This window comes from Cetorhinus maximus, chromosome 9 (genome assembly GCF_964194155.1).
Source record: "Cetorhinus maximus chromosome 9, sCetMax3.hap1.1, whole genome shotgun sequence".
Classification (NCBI taxonomy): Eukaryota; Metazoa; Chordata; class Chondrichthyes; order Lamniformes; family Cetorhinidae; genus Cetorhinus; species Cetorhinus maximus.
Window position 1 is genome coordinate 29,030,181 of NC_135887.1, and position 19,851 is coordinate 29,050,031.

Here is a 19,851-nt window from a genome sequence, read left to right on the forward strand (position 1 = left end):
TGAAGTAACTTGCTATGTGCAAAGTGGTTGCCACATTTGTTTGGTCATTGCATTCCAGAGTACATCATTGTATGTAAAAAGCTTTGCATGTTATTTAGCAGCAATAATTTCAAATGGAACTGGAATAAAGCCAGGAGGGAAGCAATGCTTTTTGCTCCCATGTTAATTGCCATTTGTGAACATTTAATGTGGAATTCCTGCCAAAGTCAAAAAAGTTAAACAAAATCCATTGTGGCTTTGCTTTTTTCCACCTCCAAATTTATGATCTTTAGTCAAAAGCAGGGGTTTGATTTTCAAGTCTGCTTCGAGTGCTTGTCCCTTTTTCTTTTGGCACAAAGAACAAAATTAAATGGCAGAGTTCCACTTTTTGCAAGTGGAAAGTAATTGACTATTTTATCACTTGAGGCTTACTATAACTGTTAAAATTTTGCAGTGTAATGAAGTTTAGCATTTGAAGATTCTTAATACTTTTAACTGTTTAATATATTTTTGTTCTTTAGAAACGGGAAACGACTCCAAATTCTGAAGAATGCGCAAAAGTGAATCACCTTGAAAGATCAGAAGACGCAGAAAGAATAGAACGGATACGACAAATGATAAAACGTGTCAACCGAAATGAAGCAACCAGCTCCAGCTCTAGTTCTGATTCTGGCTCCGATTCAAGCTCTGGATCGGAATCCAGCCTACAGAGATCAGCAGGAAGCAGTGGTGGATCTAGTCCAAGGTCTATTGCAAAGGCAGATAATCAAAGGTCCAAGCTCAGAAGGCTGTCTAATGATATTTTTAGTGAGGAAGATGATGAGGAAGAGGAGGATGAAGATGAAGAGAATGCAAGAAACATAAAAAGCAATTCACTTTTGACCTCAAAGGATCGAGAAAATAACTATTATTCCCTGAGAGGGGAGAATATTCAAAAAAACTCCTTTAGGACAGTGGAGGTTTCATCGAAGAAGAAAAATGGGCCATCCAGTCAGCTTTGTCACAAGGTTTTAGGAGGTTTACCTCGTCCTCAGATACTAAGCAAACTCCCTGTGCAGTCTCCTCCTAAGCCATTTCAAATGGAGCGGCATGTGGTGCGGCCTCCACCTGACAGCCCTGAACCTGATTCTCTACCATTGGCTGGTGGCTCAGAACATGTGATGCAACGGGAGGTGTGGCTGGCAATATTCGGGTACCTCAGCCATAAGGACCTATGCATCTGTATGAGAGTGTGCAAGACCTGGAATAAATGGTAAGTGTCAAGTGCATTGTAATTGCTGAAATTCTTTCAAATTATTTACTTGCAGAGATCAATTCTTTCTAGGGCCCCAGCTATGCCTGTCTCTTTATGGGGTATGTGGAACATTCCTTGTTCCAGTCCTACTCCGGCCCCCTCCCACAACTCTTTCTCCGGTACATCGATGATTACTTCAGTGCGGCTTCGTGCTCTCGTCGGGACCTGGAAAAATTTATTAATTTTGCTTCCAATCTCCACCCCTCCATCATTTTCACATGGTCCATCTCTGACACTTCCCTTCCCTTCCTTGACCTCTCTGTCTCAATTTCTGATGATAGACTGTCCACCAATATCCATTACAAGCCTACCGACTCCCACAGCTACCTCGACTACAGCTCCTCACACCCCGCTTCCTGTAAGGACTCCATCCCATTCTCTCAGTTCCTTCGCCTCCGTCGCATCTGTTCTGATGATGCTACCTTCAAAAACAGTTCCTCTGACATGTCCTCCTTCTTCCTTAACCGAGGTTTTCCACCCACGGTCGTTGACAGGGCCCTCAGCCCTGTCCGGCCCATCTCCCGCGCATCCGCCCTCACGCCTTCTCCTCCCTCCCAGAAACATGATAGGGTCCCCCTTGTCCTCACTTATCACCCCACCAGCCTCCGCATTCAAAGGATCATCCTCCGCCATTTCCGCCAACTCCAGCATGATGCCACCACCAAACGTGTCTTCCCTTCATCCCCCCCTGGCGGCATTCCGTAGGGATCGTTCCCTCCGGGACACCCTGGTCCACTCCTCCATCACCCCCTACTCCTCAACCCCCACCTATGGCACCTCCCCATGCCCACGCAGAAGATGCAACACCTGCCCCTTCACTTCCTCTCTCCTCACCGTCCAAGGGCCCAAACACTCCTTTCAAGTGAAGCAGCATTTCACTTGCATTTCCCCTAACTTAGTCTACTGCATTCGTTGCTCCCAATGCGGTCTCCTCTACATTGGAGAGACCAAACGCAAACTGGGCGACCGTTTTGCAGAACACCTGCGGTCTGTCCGCAAGAAAGACCCAAACCTCCCTGTCGCTTGCCATTTTAACACTCCACCCTGTTCTCTTGCCCACATGTCTGTCCTTGGCTTGCTGCATTGTTCCAGTGAAGCCCAACGCAAACTGGAGGAACAGCACCTCATCTTCCGACTAGGCACTTTACAGCCTTCTGGGCTGAATATTGAATTCAACAACTTTAGATCTTAAACTCCCTCCCCCATCCCCACCCCCTTCCCGTTTCTTCCCCCTCCCTTTTGTTTTTTCCAATAATTTATATAGATTTTTCTTTTCCCACCTATTTCCATTATTTTTAAATCTATAACTGTAATACCCTGTCGTCAGTCTTTCCACCCCACCCCCACTAGAGCTGTACCTTGAGTGTCCTGCCATCCATTCTTAATTAGCACATTTTCTTAGATAATATCACCACCTTTAACACCCCTTTGTTCCTTTTGTCTGTGACATCTTTTGATTATCTGCTCCTATCACTGCTTGCTTGTCCCTACAACCACCCCACCCCCCCAACTTCTCTCTCTCCACCACCCCCCGCCCTCCCAGAACCTTAAACCAGCTTATATTTCACCCCTCTCCTAACTTTATTCAGTTCTGCCGAAGGGTCATGAGGACTCAAAACGTCAACTCTTTTCTTCTCCGCCGATGCTGCCAGACCTGCTGAGTTTTTCCAGGTAATTCTGTTTTTGTTTTCAATTCTTTCTCTCCGTTCTTCCCTTTTTCTATAGAATTATAATTCTGGTAATTAATTTACTTACACTGAAATATAGCCACAGTTTTTGTGAAAACGAAAATGGAGCAGGCCTCCATTTATTTACAGGGATTAAAGTGACACTACAATTGAAACTTAATGAGTGTTTGCCGAACTTAAAAACAGAAATGCTGGCAACATTGAGCAAGTCTGATGACATCTGTGGAGAAAGAAACGAAGTAAATGTTTCAGGTTGATGACCTTTTGTTAGAACTGTCAGATCTGCTGAGTGTTTCCAGCATTTTCTTTTCTTATTTCGGATTTCCAGCTTTTGCTTTAGGATGAGCGCTTAACTAAGTTTGCTCAGACACAACAGTACAATTTGGTTTTAGAATTTGCAGGGTTCTGAATTGTAATATAATGGGAGAATTCATAGGATTACATTGATTATCTTGTTATATCTTGAACTCCCACTCCACAGCACCAGATGGACTGCTGTAGTTCAAGAAGGGGGCTCAGAACCACTTTCTCAGGGGCAAATAAGGATGGGCAACAAATACTGGCCTTGATGCTCACATCCCGTGAAAGAATTCTTTTTATCCTGTCATTTTGAATGTGAATATAAAAGAGGCAAATGTTAATGTATCTGGATTCAGATCTACCATTTGAACCTTCAATGATCTGCAATTAGATTTTTCCTGCAGGCTATATAGGCTAAGAAATTATGGTTGATAAATTTAGAGAGTGCGCCACTGCATAGTAACAGTCTCCAGGAATCAAATTATGGGGTTTAATTTATAAAGCAAGCATTCTAATTAACATCAAATGTGAAGGCATATTATATTACAAATCTGTTCAATTCTGCAGCATATCCAAGTATACACAACTGATAATCATTTTATGGTCTGTGTATATTTATGCAATTTTTAAATATTGAAATTACAAGTTTCATAAATTTCACATAGGAACATGGATTTATTTTTAATATAAACATTTTTTTGAGGAAAACTGATTTGCGCCATTGAAATTAAGTTGCTGTATTAAAAATGTACATGTAATATATATTTGTACTTGGGAAATTGAAAATTGTAGCTAGCCCATCCACCCCTTCTTTCCAGACTTCCTTCATTTGTTTAATATTTATTCTTCCTGATTTCTAAGCACAGTAGAATAGCTTCTCAAGTAACTCGCATTATAATGAAATGATCAACATAGAGCTTACTGTGCATGTTGGATCCTGAACCTTTGCCTATTTTGCTGTCAGTTGAAAACAATTGTAAACTGTTGTGGCGCTGAGTAGGTTGTCGTAAATCAGATGTAAAAACCTGACCTTAATGTGAAGTTGTTTTACTCTGAGAGGCCCTGCTTTTGGAGAAGGGGTTGAGTAATTGATCTTTTGTTTAAGGTCACTAGTAATAGCTTGTCTAGCCTGTACACGCATCTGTGTATGTGAATTCACAAATGTGAATGAATAGTTTATGCATGAAACTGAAAGTGTTAATGGTAAATAGTTCAATAGATACCATGACCAACAATTCCTGTACTTGATTTTTCTGCTGCGAGGCAGAATTCAGGAAGCTAGGCAAACTTTGTACAGGACTGTATAGATAAAATGTATATATTGGCAATATAAATGCTAAGTCTGTTGTTTTGTAGGTTTTTGTACACACTAGTTCCAAATTGCAATATATACTAGTGCATGTAGAAGGAGTTCTTTCAGTCCAATTACATTTGTCTCATAAAACCAAACAAAAGCGATTCGCATCTGATTTATTACATACTTAAGCTTTTAAATGATTTCTGTAAACAAAGAAGTCATGTTCCTTATCCTACAATTTGCTAAGCTCTGACTATCAGGCCCATGGGCCTCTGTTAAAATCGCTGATTGATTGTATTTCCCTGTAAGCTTTCAGAACCAGTGGTAGTGGTTATTCTAATCCTATGATTCCACAAGTACATTTTTTTTCATGGGATGTGGGCATTGCTGGCTAAGCATTTATCGCCCATGTCTAATTGTCTTTGAGAAGGTGGTGGTGTGCTGCCTTCATGATCTGCTGTAGTGTGTGTTGCAGGAACACCCACGCTGCTGTCTGGAAATGTGTTCCAGGATTTTGATTCAGCAACAGCGAAGGAACGGTGATTTAGTTCCAAGTCAGGATGGTGTGTGACTTGGAGGGGAACTTGCAGGTGGTGTTCCCATGTGTCTGCTGCCCTTGTCTTCTGGGTTGTAGAGGTCGCGGGTTTGGAAGGTTCTGTTGAAGGAGCCTTGGTGAGTTGTTGCAGTGCATCTTGAAGATGGTACACACTGCTGCCACTGTGTCTACAGTGTAGGGAATGGGTTTTGAAGGTGGTGGATGGGGTACCAATCAAACGGGCAGCACTGGACGGTGTCTAGCTTCTTGAATATTGTTGGAGCTGCACTCATCCAGTCAAGTGGAGTGTATACCATTACACTCCTGTCTTGTGCCTTGTAGATGGTGGACAGGCTTTGGGAAATCAGGAGGTGAGTCATGCAGCGCAGAATTCCCAGCCTCTGACCTGCTCTTGTAGCCACAGTATTTATATGGCTAGTCCAGTTCAGTTTTCGGACAATGGTAGCCCCCTGGATGTTGATAGTGGAGGATTCAGTGATGGTAATGCCATTGGATGTCAAGAGGCGATGGTCGGATCCTCTCTTGTTGGAGATGGTCATTGCCTGACACTTGTGTGGCACGAATGATTCTTGCCACTTCTCAGCCCAAACCTGGATTTTGTCCAGGCCTTGATGCATATGGGCACAGACTGCTTCAATATCTGAGAAGTCATGAATGGCACCGAACATTGTGCAATCATCAGCGAACATCCCCATTTCTGACCTTATGTAGGGAAGGTCATTGATGAAGCAGCTGAAGATGGTTGGGCCGAGGACACTATCCTGAGGAACTCCTGCAATGATGCCCTGGGACTAAGATGACTGGCCTCCAACAACGACAATCACCTTCCTTTGTGTTAGGTATGACTCCCCCAGTGGAGAGGCTTCCCCCAATTCCCATTAGCTTCAGTTTTGCTAGGGCTCCTTGATGCCATATTTGGTCAAGTGCTGCCTTGATGTCAGGGGCAGTTACTGTCACCTCACCTCTGAAGTTCAGCTCTTTTGTCCATATTTGGAGCAAGGCTGCAATGAGGTCAGGAGTTGAGTGGCCCTGGCAGAGCCCAACTGAGCATCAGTGAACAGGTTATTGCTGAGTAAGTGCTGCCTGCTAGCTCTGTCGATGATCCCTTCCATCACTTTACTGATGATCGAGAGTAGATTGATGAGGTGGTAATTGGCCAGGTTGGATTTGTCCTCCTTGTGGACAGGACATACCTGGGCAATTTTCCGCATTGTCAGGTAGATGCCAGTGTTATAGCTGTACTGGATCAGCATGGTTTGGGGAACAGCTATTTCTGGAACACAGTACTATTGCTGGAATGTTGTCAGGGTCCATTGCCGTTGCAGTATCCAGTGCCATCAGCCATTTCTTGGTATCATGTGGAGTGTATCGAATTAGCTGAAGACTGGCATCTGTGATGCCAGGGACCTCCGGAGGAGGCCGAGATGGATCATCCACTCGGCACTTCTGGCTAAAGATTGTAGCAAATGCTTCAGCCTTGACTTTTGTACTGATGTGGAGGGCTCCCCCACCTTTGAGGATGGGGATATTTGTGGAGCCTCCCCCTGCAGTTGGTTGTTTAATTATTTACCACCTTTCACCACTGGATGTGGCAGGACTGCAGAGCTTAGATCTGATCCGTTGGTTATGGGATCGTTTGGCTCTGTCTGTCGCATGTTGCTTCCACTGTTTGGCACACAAGTGATCCTGTGGTGTAGTTTCGCCAGGTTGACGACTTGTTTTTAGGTATGCCTGACACTGCTTCTGGCATACCCTCCTGCACTTTTCATTGAACCAGGGTTGATCCCCTAACTTGGTGGTAATGGCAGAGTGGGTCACCATTCATGGTCACCATTACTAGCTTTTAGTTAATAAATTCAAGGTGGGATTCGAACCTGTGTCTCCAGACCATTAGCTCGCCCCTCTGGATTACTGGTTCCGTAATATTACCTCTATGCCACCGCCTCCCCTCTGAATATTGAGCTATTAATCATTTACATTCCTGAAGGTACTGGTATGCTGAAGGAGTCCTTCTGTAGTTAAATGCTTTAAACCAAGAATGGCCAATTTTATTTAAATTTTATGACCATGGAAGTTTAGAAAATGGCTGTTCTTGAGACAGTTGTCTCTTTATTGGATAAATCCTAAATTCAAATACTAGCTTTAGCTGCAGAAAATTGCAGCAATTTATCTCATTATGGAAATGTCTTATGGACACGAGGGAGGCTCTGTGGATGGGGAGTTTGTGATGAACTAAGGCTGTGTGCAGGAGTGGGAGATTCAAATCTAGAAGGCTGGCAGTCTTTCAAAGATATGCCTGAGATTGAAAAACTCTGATATTAGAGGCAAGCAGCAACATTACCAGTTGCTTTACATTTATCTCCAGATAAATTGGTCTGCTTATTTGCTCAGTGATGACAGTAGCAATGCTCAGACTATGCTTTATTTAGGAAGAAAGTAAATCTTCACTTCCAGAGACTGTACGTTAAAAGCTGGAAAGAGTATGTTAGATGGGAAAATAATATTTAAATATTCAATTGCTTGCTCATTGGTTTTAGTAGGAATCTCAATGTGGCCCTAAGAGTACACTGAGCATAGGTGGGCTGGAGCTGTCATGAGCTCGAGAGTAGGGCTTGTATGGTAAATAACTGTAGCCAGCTGAAGCTTTTGTTTAGATTGCATTTTCCTCATAGAATCCCCTTTGGGCACAAGCACAGGAATGTTACATTTATTATGGGTAGGTATGAAGGCTGCTTTAAGGCATGTACACCTGTGTGCTTGGTCACACCTTCCTGGTTGACAACCTTTAACAGATAAACAAGCGCAGTGACATTTCCATCATTGTGCTATGCCTCAGAGGGGCAATTTCCCACCTTTCCCTAATTCAGATTGTTTTCTAAAATATTTTGGAATTAATGTTTAGGCCCTTTGACTTGAATGGAGCTATAAAAGTATCTCGTTGGTGGGAACAGGATTGTTGAACATTTTTTAATGTTTCAGATTTACCATTAGAAGTAGATTTGTTCCAAAGAAAGACCTAGCCTTTTATCACCATGAAACATGTGATCTTGTCCATGCTGAACTCAGTGGTGACATATTGCCAGTGCCCAAACTTCCTTTGCCTGCGGTCACGTAGGTGAATATCATGGATTTGTCAAATACTTATTGAATCATGTTTTCAGTAGTTTTCACACATCTCTAGCTATGTTACAAGTGTATCACAACTGTTCTGATTTAGGATTTAACTGTCAATGAGGTGTCGGCACTGATTGCCATGACTGTAGGCAAGATGTCCCTGTGCGCTGTAACTTACAGATAGCAGATCTATATATGGTTAGGATACAGAAGCCCTCGGAGGACCCGATGCAACGATTGGGAATTGCCAGGGAATTCTGAATTTCCAATGGGTGGTTTCCCCTGCTGCCCAGGACCCTCCCAAAAAGATCCGAGTCTGAGTTAGAGTCGAAGACTTAAGACAATTCTGACTTATTTACCTGAGTAGTTACCCAGGAAATGTTGGACAGAAAAATTCTTGTCTAATTCCTGGGCTAACAGTACAACTGACCAGGCCTAACCCATCCTCTGCCCACGACCTACGCACTTACCTTTTCTCCGTAACTTTTCAAAGAAACTTTGGGACATATAAACTCTTTGCTTACCAGAATGCGGCAGCTAATGCCGTAAAAAGCAGATGTGGCTTCTGCATAGATTCATTTTGCTGATGTCTCTGAGGTTCCCTGTGCTGACTGAATTTTGCAGAATTCTCCATCAGAAGATTTTCCAGAAAAATTGGAGAGAGGTAAGTGGATATTGTCTGATCAGGGTCGGAAATAGGGGTCCCAATCCTGATTGGAAGGTTTGAGCCATCCATGGCTTGTGTTTGTTCACGGTTTTCCCGCAGTGGGGTATAAGCAGGGTATAACATCCAGTGTTAACCATGAGCTACAGTGGCATTTATAGAAGTTATTGGAGAATGGAAGTCTGGGCTAGTGAGGCAGAGATCATTTGCATCTTTTTAATGACAATTTGCATAGATATTTTGAAACAGAAGAAGATGCATCACTATGGGGGAAGCGATAGAACTAATTTTAGATTGCTCTAACAAAAAGCAGCACAGACACACAATGGTTCTTGCTGTAAATTTCTAGTGGTTCAGTGGTTCTAAGTGGCCTCATTGGTGATTGCAGAGTCAGGTAATCAGACTGGTACAATATTGAATGTGCATTCCCTACCTACCTTGAATGCAGAGTGCATCTGACTGTATGTGTTCATGCAATGGTTACACAGTGAGTATGTCAGCTGGCATGCAAAGGACAAATCGTGCATCTTCATCAGCTTGATTCTGCTGAAACAAATGTTTTATAAATACTATCTCAAAATCACACTTCCAAATGGTTTGCAGTATAAAATGTAGAATTCCTAGTTTAATTAATAAGTTGCAAAGTACATTTTAACCTTGACAGTGTTGTTAATTTGAAGTCACTGATTAATGTGGATAATTGATGCATTTATTGTTGGTGCAGTTTTAGCTTGGATTCAAGGAGATTGGCATTCTTGAGTTAGTTCCTAGTATTTATAGTACTAAATCTGGCTTCCCACCCTAGCTGCAGAATCACAGACCCAACCTTCCTTCTGTGGAACTGCTGACATGATAGGGGTGCCATAATTCACTAGGAAGCCAGCTCCAGGAGATTGGTCTCCTGAAATCTGAACAAAACACAGCACCAAATAGCCATTGTTAGACAGGCACTTGTTAGGCCACATTCCTTGAGGCCAGTGTCTATGAGCCAGCTTCTTTATTCCACTATCAGAAAGGTAAGCGCGCACAAAAAAAAAACTGGACCTAAAATAAAGAAGTCTTGCTACAATGGTAAAGGGCTTTGTGGTCCTGTGAGCAATTTTGGTCTCCATATTGGAAGATAAACTTGCATTGGAGGCAGTACGGTGAAGGTTCACTAGATTGGTCCCTGGGATGAGAGGGTTGTCCTGTGAGGGGATCTGAGTAAATTGGGTCTATATTTTCTGAAGTTCTGGAGAAGAATGAAAGTTTATTTCATTGCAACATTCAAGATTATGAAGTGGTTTGATAGGATAGACACTGAAATGTTGTTTCCTCTGGCTGGGGAATCTAGAACAAGAGCGCCCAATTTCAGGACAAGGGGCCGATCATTCAGGACTGAGATGATGTTATGATGTGACAAATGTGTGCCAGGTGGACCAAGTCCACAAGGGAAACTTGGCCACGCTATCACAAGGGTTTTGCAACTTGTATTTATTACGAGAAGATGTGTGCACTGAATTCAGAAATAATGAGTCCACGAAGACCTTTGGAGATTTTAAAAACTAAATTAAGATATTTACTAACAAAAGAAAAGATTTCAAGCACCTACATAAGACTACAATTACTTAAAACTATAACAAATCCTAAAATTCCTGATTAACCTGCCTCTAAATTACATAACCCCTTTAAGGTAAAAGTCCAAAATAGATTTTAAATTTAAAAAAACAAGCCACTGAGTTAACAGTTTTTTTTTATTCATTCATGGGATGTGGGCCTTGCTAGCTGGGCCAGCATTTATTGCCCATCCCTAGTTGCCCTCAGAAGGTAATGGTGAGCTGCCTTCTTGAACCACTGCAGTCCATGTGGTGTAGTTACATCCACAGTGCTGTTGGGAGGGGAGTTCCAGGATTTTGACCTAGCAACAGTGAAGGAACGGCGATATATTTCCAAGCCAGGATGGTGAGTGACTTGGAAGGGAACTTCCAGATAGTGGAGCTCCCATCTATCTGATGTCCCTGTCCTTCTAGGTGGTAATGGTCATGGGTATGGAAGGTGCTGTCGAAGGAGCCTTGGTGAATTCCTGCAGTGCATCTTGTAGATGGTACACACTGCTGCTAATGTGCATCGGTGGTGGAGGGAGTGAATGTTTGTAGATATGGTGCTAATCAAGCAGGCTGCTTTGTCCTGGATGGTGTCAAGCTTCTTGAGTGTTGTGGGAGCTAAACTCATCCAGGCAAGTGGGGAGTATTCCATTACACTCCTGTCTTGTGCTTTGTAGATGGTGGACAGGCTTTGGGCAGTCAGGAGGTGAGTCACTCGTTGCACGATTCCTAGCCTCTGACCTGCTCTTGTAGCCACAGTATTTATATGGCTAGTTCAGTTTCTGGTCAATGGTAACCCTCAGGATGTTGATAGGGGATTCAGTGATAGTAATGCCATTGAACATTAGGGGGCGATGGTTGGATTCTCTCTTGTTGGAGATGGTCATTGCCCGGAACTTGTGTTACTTGCCACTTGTCAACCCAAGCCTGAATATTGTCCAGGTCTTGCTGCATTTGGACATGGAGTGCTTCAGTATTTGAGGAGTCACGAATGATGCTGAACATTGCGCAATCATCAGCAAACATCCCCACTTCTAACCTTTATGATGGAAGGAAGGTCATTGATGAAGCAGCTGAAAATGGTTGGGCCGAGGACACTATCCTGAGGAACTCCTGCAGTGATGTCCTGGAACTGAAGACTGGCACCTGTGATGCTGTCAAGTACCCAATTGACAGTGGAATTCCAAAAGCTCATCTCCAACTTTAGTTACTGGGCACAGTAGACTTATGCACAAATGGCTGGAGGCTTCCCGGAGGCAGTTTCACACACTCCTGTTAGATCTTACATGGCCCCCCAACATAGCTTTTCATTCCCCTTTTATATATGTTACTGTCTTTAATCTGTAAGTTCCATTGTTCCATATGCCTTTGGAAATGCACTTTTCCCATAATATAAAATCTTTTGTGTTGCCAATATTGTCAGCAACCTTTGGGGGAAAGTAAACACATTGCTTGGCCTTGCTTGTCTGGCTATTTGTAAATATCCTAACACCCCTCTGAAATCCAAACAACTCCTTCACTTATCTAAAAATGCAAATTTCCTTCACACCTTGTATGCTAAGACTGCATCCATGTTTACTCATTAGCATTTCAAGTACACTTCTACACCTAGCTTCTTTTGGTAATTTCAAGCTTGCAGTCTCCCTGACTCCAAATATAATTAAATCACAGAACCATCTATACACTCACCCATAAACGTACTTGACAATAAACCAGAATATTATGACAATTATTATACTTTTGTAACAATGAGGAGAAATTTCTTCAATCAAAAGGTTGGAACGCTCTACCCCAGAAGACTGTGGATGTGCCATCATTGAATATATTTAAGGCTGAAGTAGATTTTTGGTCCCAAGGAATCGGGGATATGTGGAGCGGGCAGGAAGTTGGAGTTGAAACCCAAGGTCAGCCGTAATCGTATTGACTGGCGGAACAGACTCGACTGGCCGTAAGGTCTTCTCTGTTTTTTATATTCTTGTGTTCAATTGTGCCTAAAAAAGAGAGAACCTGAATTCATATAGGACCTTTCACAACCTCAGGACGTCCCAAAGCACTCTACAATCAGTGGAGTACTTATGAAGCGTAATCACTGTCACATAGTAGGTGAGTTAGATTGAGTAACGTAAGGTCCAGGAGCTGGTTGACTGATCCCTTGGTATTTGACTTAACTGAAAACCACTGGTCGGACTATCAGTAAAGGTTGGTAGTTCTAATTGAACTTTGCTTACCCTGGGCTGTCTGGTGATAAGATGTGTTCGCCTTCATTACAGATTTTTGCTAATGGGCACAGTGTTATTGCAATGTCAGTGACAGTGGTCAAACCTTGCAGGAAGTTTAACGGACTTCGGAAAGATGCCAAGATTATGTAATGGGAAGTAAGACCTAGCCAAAATTGCTCTATTTATAGCCAGTGTTTGCTTAGTTTTAATCAAATTTCTGGGAAATAACAATCTCCATCGTTTGAATCCTGTTAATTTTACTTAATTGATTCTTGGTTAAATAAACATGCCTGCTGAGTAATGAAACAAAAGAGGAAAGGAGAATTTTCCATCTCTGATAATATGCCTGGTATTGTGATTTTAAAGGAGTGATGTTTGGCTTTAAAAAGCCCTATTTTAACAATGACAGTTTTTAAAAAATATTCTTTCATGGATGTGGGCGTTGCTAGCAAGGCCAGCATTTATTGCCCATCCCTAATTACCCTTGAACTGAGGGGCTTGCTAGGCCATTTCAGAGGGCAGTTCTGTGCATTTGAAATCGCATGTAGGCTAGAGCAGGTAAGGATGGCAGATTTCCTTCCCCAAAAGGACATTAGTGAGCCAGGTGGGTTTTTATGGCGATCGATGATAGTTTTATAGTCACCATTGTTGAGAGTAGCTTTCAATCCCAGGATTATTCATTAAGTGAATTTAAATTCCACCATCTGCCATGGTGGGATTTGACTTCATGTTTAAACTTTAACCCCAGAGCATTACCCTGGGCCTCCGGATCACTAGTCCACATTACCACTGATCCACCATCTCCCCCTTGTCACTTACAGTTTTTGAAAGACTTGTAAGTCAAAATGACAGTTCTAGCTCAAAAAAAAAGTTTCAAATGTAGTGTTTCACCCTTGCATTGTGACTGTGTGTGATTTGATAGGGATCAATAACAGGTGATTAAATGGCAATTACATTATATTGGGGGTAGGCCTTGCTGGCTATCAGGTTTGCAGTGGATTGTGTTCCCTTGTACCAGTATTGTATTTGCATGGAATTGAATACCAGTCAGTTTAATTTTGGTATTATATAACAAAAAAGTAATGAACTAACTAGTCATTCTTATTGGGTAGATACTTTAAAAATCTGTATTACCTTAATTTCCGTTTTATAGATTTATTTTAAAATGCTCTTAAGGTTAAAGTGAGAGGATCTCGGAAGGTGCTAAAATTTCTCTGTATTTTACTATTCCCAAATGCTAACGTTGTTATATTCTCTAGCTGTTAAGGAAATGATGAATTATCACTTTCATAACTGGTCAGCAGCCTGCTTGATTTTCCAGCTGGAAGGGTTCCAATCTGACATCAGCAAGTATATTTTGTAAAAGCAGAAATGGCACAATTTCCTCCCCCAGTATTGATCTGTGTGATTTTAAAAAGTCAGTATTGTGCTACTCTTCAGGGTCAAATGAGTTAAACTTTTCCCTCCAATATTCATGTTTACTGCAGACTTAAAATGTTTTTATAACTAGTTTTTGCATGGGTCATGAATTTAAGTTTTTTGTGCCAATTTTTTGCTGTTAAATTTTTCCACAAAAAGGTCATGCATGTTGGAACCAGACTTGAATTGATGCCCGCACACACTATATGTTATGTTAATGACCTCAGAACCAGGGCCTGGACTATTAGAAGAATGATCCTAGGCTGCTCTTGAGCATCTAAATCAGCTTTACATTGCATGCATGTGAGCACATTGAGTGTGACAGCTAAGCTTGTTGGGTTGGGTTGCCAGTGCAGGTAGCCACATGGGAGTATAATGTTGTGGTGATAATGGAGACCAGGCTCAAAAAAGGTCAGACTGGGTATTAAACATTCTTAGATACAGGGTGTTCAGGAAAGATAGGGAAGGAAAGAAAGGAGGAGGGTGACAATATTGATTTATAAATAATAAATCCCAGAGAGAGAGGATGTTCTATAAGGGGTCCGAGACCAAATCTATTTGGTTAGAACTAAGAAATAATAGAGCACCCATTATACTACTGGGTGTATTTGAGTGGGAAAGATAGAGGAATACATTTTCAGGGGTATTAAAGAGGTGCGCAATCTATAGAGTTGTTATAGTGGGATCTTTATCCTAACGTAGGCAGTGATGGTAATAGTGTAAATGGCAACGAGGGGTAAGAGTTTCCAAAGTGTGCTCAGGAGAAAGTTCTATATCAATATGTTTCCAGTCCAGTGAAGAAGGTATTGCTGGATCTGGTTCTAGGGAATGAGGTGGGACGAGTGGATCAAGTGTCAGTAGGGGAATATCCAGGGTGCGGTAATTATAGTACCATATGGCTTAGGTTAACTATGGAAATGGACAAAGAGCAATCTTGAGTGTAAGTAATTGTGGGAGGGCCAATTTCAGGTGGATAATAGAAGTGAGAACTTTGTTTCCGCTGGAGTTTAGAAGAGTGAAGGGTGATTTGATTGATATACAAAATCCTGAATGGCCTTGACAAGGTGGACATGGAAAAGATGTTTCCTCTTGTGGGTGAGCCCAGAACTAGGGGGCACTGTTTTAAAATTAGGGGTTGCCCTTTTAGGACAGAGATGAGAATTTTTTTGAGGGTTGTGCAATTTTGGAACTCTGCCTCAGAAGGCGGTTGAGGAGGGGTCATTGAATATTTTTAAGGCAGTGGTAGATGGATTGCCTTGCTGAACAAGAATCTAAGGTTATCGGGGGTAGATTGGAATGTGGAATTCGAAATACAAGCAGATCAGCCATGATCTTATTGAATGGCAGAGCAGGCTAGAGGGGCCGAATGGTCTACTGTTCCTATTTCTTATGTTCTTATGAATCAGATAAATATAGAAAGTTCAGAGAGAAGTGAAAAATGAAATAAGAGCAGTAAAGAGCGAATATGAGAAGAGATTGGCAGTCAACATTAAAGATATACAGGCAGAAATTTAGGAATATGAGAAAACAGCCTGGGAAAACTTATATTAAGTTTGAAAGAGTAAAACAAAGTAATTTTGACCGGTTGATACGGACGTTAAAAATAGAGACAACCTATGCAGCTATTAGGGAAGTAATTATTTTGGAAGAATTTAAAGATTCAGTTCCTTCAGTAGTGAGAACTCGTGGAAGAACAGAGGGTTAATTCTGTAAGACGAGCAGCGGAGATAGTTGATGATTGAGTTAGTTCATAGAGCTAAACCTTTTTTTCGTCACCCTTTCAAATTAGAAAAGGATTAAAAAGTGGGAAGATGAAAGGAAGGTAGGTAGTCAGTGAAGAGGAGGAGTAGCTGGAAGTTCCCAGGAAGTTTTTTCTCAGAATAAAAAGCAAGGTGCTGAAGGTAGAAGCAACATTTGAAAATTGGGGTGTTTTCGTTGTAATAAAGTGGGGCACACAGAGTCAGTGTGTTGGAGATTGTAGGAAAAACCTGTTGGAATTATTGGGATACAGAAAAGCTCTGGAAGTAAAATTACTGTGGGTTCTGAGTTTCAGGCACAGGAGAAACCAGTGGTTTGTGTGCAGGTGAAACGGAGAACCAATAAAAGGTAAAGAAGTGGGAATGTGTTCACAATTTACTCAAGAGAAGCCTGGGAAGCAGGTTGCAGAAATGTTTAAAGACTTTGTATGTGAAGGGAAAATATTTCTATGTGTACAGGGTGGAATAGGTAAAGGTCTTAAAATTTTAAGAGACACAGGGTCTAGTCAATCCTTAATGTTGTGGGATAGTGATATTTGTTGTTCAAAGGGGCAGGAGCAGGTAATAATAAGTGGGGTTCATGGAGACGCTAAATCTATTCCATTGTGGAAGGTAAATTTAAAGAGCAAATGGAAGATGGGTGACGTTATAGTTGGAGTGGTGGAAAAATTGCCCATTGCAGGAGTTCACTTTATTCTGGGTAATGATATAGCTGGATTGCAAATGTGGGTGATGCCTATGGTAGTTGAGCAGCCTGTAGAAGTGTTTTCAACCGAGGTGTTGCAGAAAGAACATCCTGGATTGTTTCCTGATTGTGTTGCAATGAAATCAAAGGCTCATCAGGAAGAACAAAATAAACAAGATAAGCAGGCAGTTCAAAGGCAAGGAGAGGGTGTTGATATCCAATTAGCTGGCACTGTATTTGATAACATTGTTCAAGAGGAAGGAATACAGGACAATTCAGCTGAAATGTTTAACGTGAAGAGGTTAGTGGAGTTACACAAAATGATTTGCAATTAAAACAGTTACATCAGAAAGCTTATTCAGAAACAAGCAAAATGTATTCCAATAAGTTATCTTTGGGAAGGTATTTTAATGAGAAAGTGGCAGGCGGATCATGTCTCAGCAAATGAAAGCTGGAGGGAGGTGCATCAGATTGTTATCCCATTAGGGTATAGAGATGAGATTCTGAGGATTGCTCATGAAATTCCAAAGGGGGCGCATTTAGGAATTAAGAAAGCACAGGAAAAGATAGGTGTTTTTTTGGCCAGGATTGCATAGGGATGTAGTCAAATTTGGTAGAACTAGTTATATATGTCAAATAACAGGAAATCCACAAGCAGTGATTAAGCCCAAGTGTCTTATGTGTTTTAATCCCAATACCAGCATTTGAAGAACCTTTTACCAAGGTTACCATTGATTGATTGTGTAGGACCCTTCCCTAAGACTAAAATTGGAAATCAGTATTTATTGACAATAATGGATGTGTCTACCAGCCTTCCTGAAGCAATACCTTTAAGAAATATTACAACTAAGAAGATTGTGGAGGAGTTAATTACATTTTTTTACAAGATATGGTTTACCTAAGGAAATACAATCCGATCTGGGGTCAAATTTCATGTCACAGCTGTTTAAGGAAGTAATGAATGACTTGGGGATAAAACAGTTTAAGTCAACAGTTTATCATCCGGAGTCACAAGGAGCTTTAAGAAGATGGCATCAAACTTTAAAAACTATGATAAGAGCATACTGTTTTGATTATGCACAGGATTGGGATACAGGAATTCCATTTTTGTTATTTGCTATTAGAGACACTCAAAATGCATTAACTGGTTTTAGCCCTTCTAAAACTAGTTTATGTTCATGAGGTAAGGAGACCACTGATATTAATTAATGAAATATTGGTGTGTCAAAATTCAAACTATTCTCCTGGATTGCGTATCAAAGTTCAGAGAAAGATTGAACAGAGCAAGTGAGTTGGCTAGGGAACATTTAAAGACATCACAGCACATAATGAAAGTGAAAGCAGATAAGAAAGCTAAAACTCAGTTTTATTTCTGGAGAGAAAGTACTAGTTTTGTTACCAGTTCTAGATGATTCATTAAATGCAAGATTTAGTGGGCCTTACAGGATTAAAAAGAAGTTGAATGAAGTAAATTATTTAATAAATACTCCAGATAGAAGTAAAAAACAGAGGGTGTGTCATGTAAATATGCTTAAGGCACGCTGACACGGAAGAGGAACAAAAAGAAGTATTAGTGATGGTGGATGATGAGAAAGAGAACTCTGAAATTGATTTTCCTCTAATCAGATTGGATAGGGAGGGCGATGTCATGAAGCTATGAATGTATATAATATTACTGGAAAATATTTTTCCTTTAAAATAGAAGTTTAATCTTTGGGTGTGTTTTAATTGGATTAAAGCCAGCTAGTCTGGGTGCTTTGATGTGTCCTGATTTTGAGATGTAAGAGAGGTAGAGTGCATTTGCATTTTTTTGAATAGAGCATTAAAAGAAGGCAAGTGAAATCTGGCACCTAGCTAGCAGAGACCAAGCAATATGTTTATATTACTAATCAAATTGGTACTGTGAAAGGGGTTTTATTGTTCAAAGAAGCTGGTGATACAATGAGAATTTACATTCAATGAGCTGTGCTAGGTATAACTTCAGCAGTTTTATGTTTGCAGAGCAGAGGCAATGTAAGATCAAAGTAGCTATAAGCCTACAACTGTCTCCACAGGAACCAAAGTGAAAGGAGCCTTATTTGAATTCGTAAGGTGAAAATGCTTTGCCTGGTGTCTGGTTAAGTCTATGGCTTGCTGTTGCCTTAACGGAGATTAGTTTGGAAATTTGTTATAAGTTATGATAGTAATTTGTAGCCATGTGTATATATTTAACTGTGTAAATTAATAAAATGTTTCATTTAGTTTAATATAAAACCTCGCAAACTGGTGGTCTGATTCCTGAATTTAGAGTTGCATCTCAAACATACCACTTAAAAATATAGGTTATGACAGTTGTTTAAAGTTTCCCTCTGGGATTTTTAACTAACTCTGCATTACCAAAAGGCTGTCTCATAACAGTCACCAGGACCGAATCAGATGCAACTGAGGATACTAAGGGAAGAAAGGTTGTAAATTGCAGAGGTAGTGGTCAAAATCTTCCAATCCACCTTAGATAGAGGTATGGTGCCAGAGAACTATAGAATTGAAAATGTTACACCCTTATTCAAAAAAGGCTGCAAGGACAACTGTAGCAACTACAGGTCAGTCAGTTTAACCTCAATGGTGGGAAAGCATTTATAAAGTTAACTTGGACAAACGTGGATTAATTGAGGAAAACCGGCACGGATTTGTAAAGGGCAAATAAATCTTTAACTAATTTGATTGAGCTTTTCGGTTAAGTAGCAGTGAGGGTTGATGTGGTGTGCATGGACTTCTAAAAGGCATTTGAAGTAGTATCACGTGACAGGCCTGTCAGCAAAGTTTTATCCCATGGAATAAAAGGAACATTGACACCATGGATACAAAGTTGGCTGAGTGATGAAATAGGGGTGAATGGTTGTTTTGTGGATTGAAGGAAGGTATACATTGGGCTTCTCCAGGGTCTGTGTCAGGACCACTGCTTTTCATGATCTATATAGATGACCAACACTTGGGAGTACATGGTTCTGTTTCCAAGTTTTGTTAGCTGCAAACTTTGAAGTATTATGAACTGAGGAGGATAGTGAAACACTGCAAGAGGACATAGCAGGCTGGTGGAATAGGTGGCCATGTGTTAAATGAAATCTAATCCATAGAAGTGTGAAGTAGGAAGAACGAGGAAAGGCTATATAAAATAAAGGGTACGATTATAAAGGAGGTGTAGGAACAGAGAAACTTGGGAATTTGGTGTACAAATCATTGAAGGTGGCAGGGTGGATTGAGAATGTGGTTATAAGGCATATGGGATCCTGAGCTTTATAAATAGATGCATAAGAGTA

The 19,851-nt window shown here is 41.1% G+C and overlaps 1 protein-coding gene across 2 annotated transcripts in view; it reads left to right on the forward strand.

Annotated features, from left to right (window-relative positions):
- Positions 1 to 19,851, forward strand: part of LOC144684527 (lysine-specific demethylase 2B-like) — a 163,308-nt gene that overhangs the window by 79,332 nt on the left and 64,125 nt on the right. For both annotated transcript variants that reach the window (XM_078548399.1, XM_078548398.1), the window contains exon 7: positions 501 to 1,231. In XM_078548399.1, coding sequence (XP_078404525.1) covers positions 501 to 1,231 — 731 coding nt within the window. The remainder of the gene's footprint in view (positions 1 to 500; positions 1,232 to 19,851) is intronic.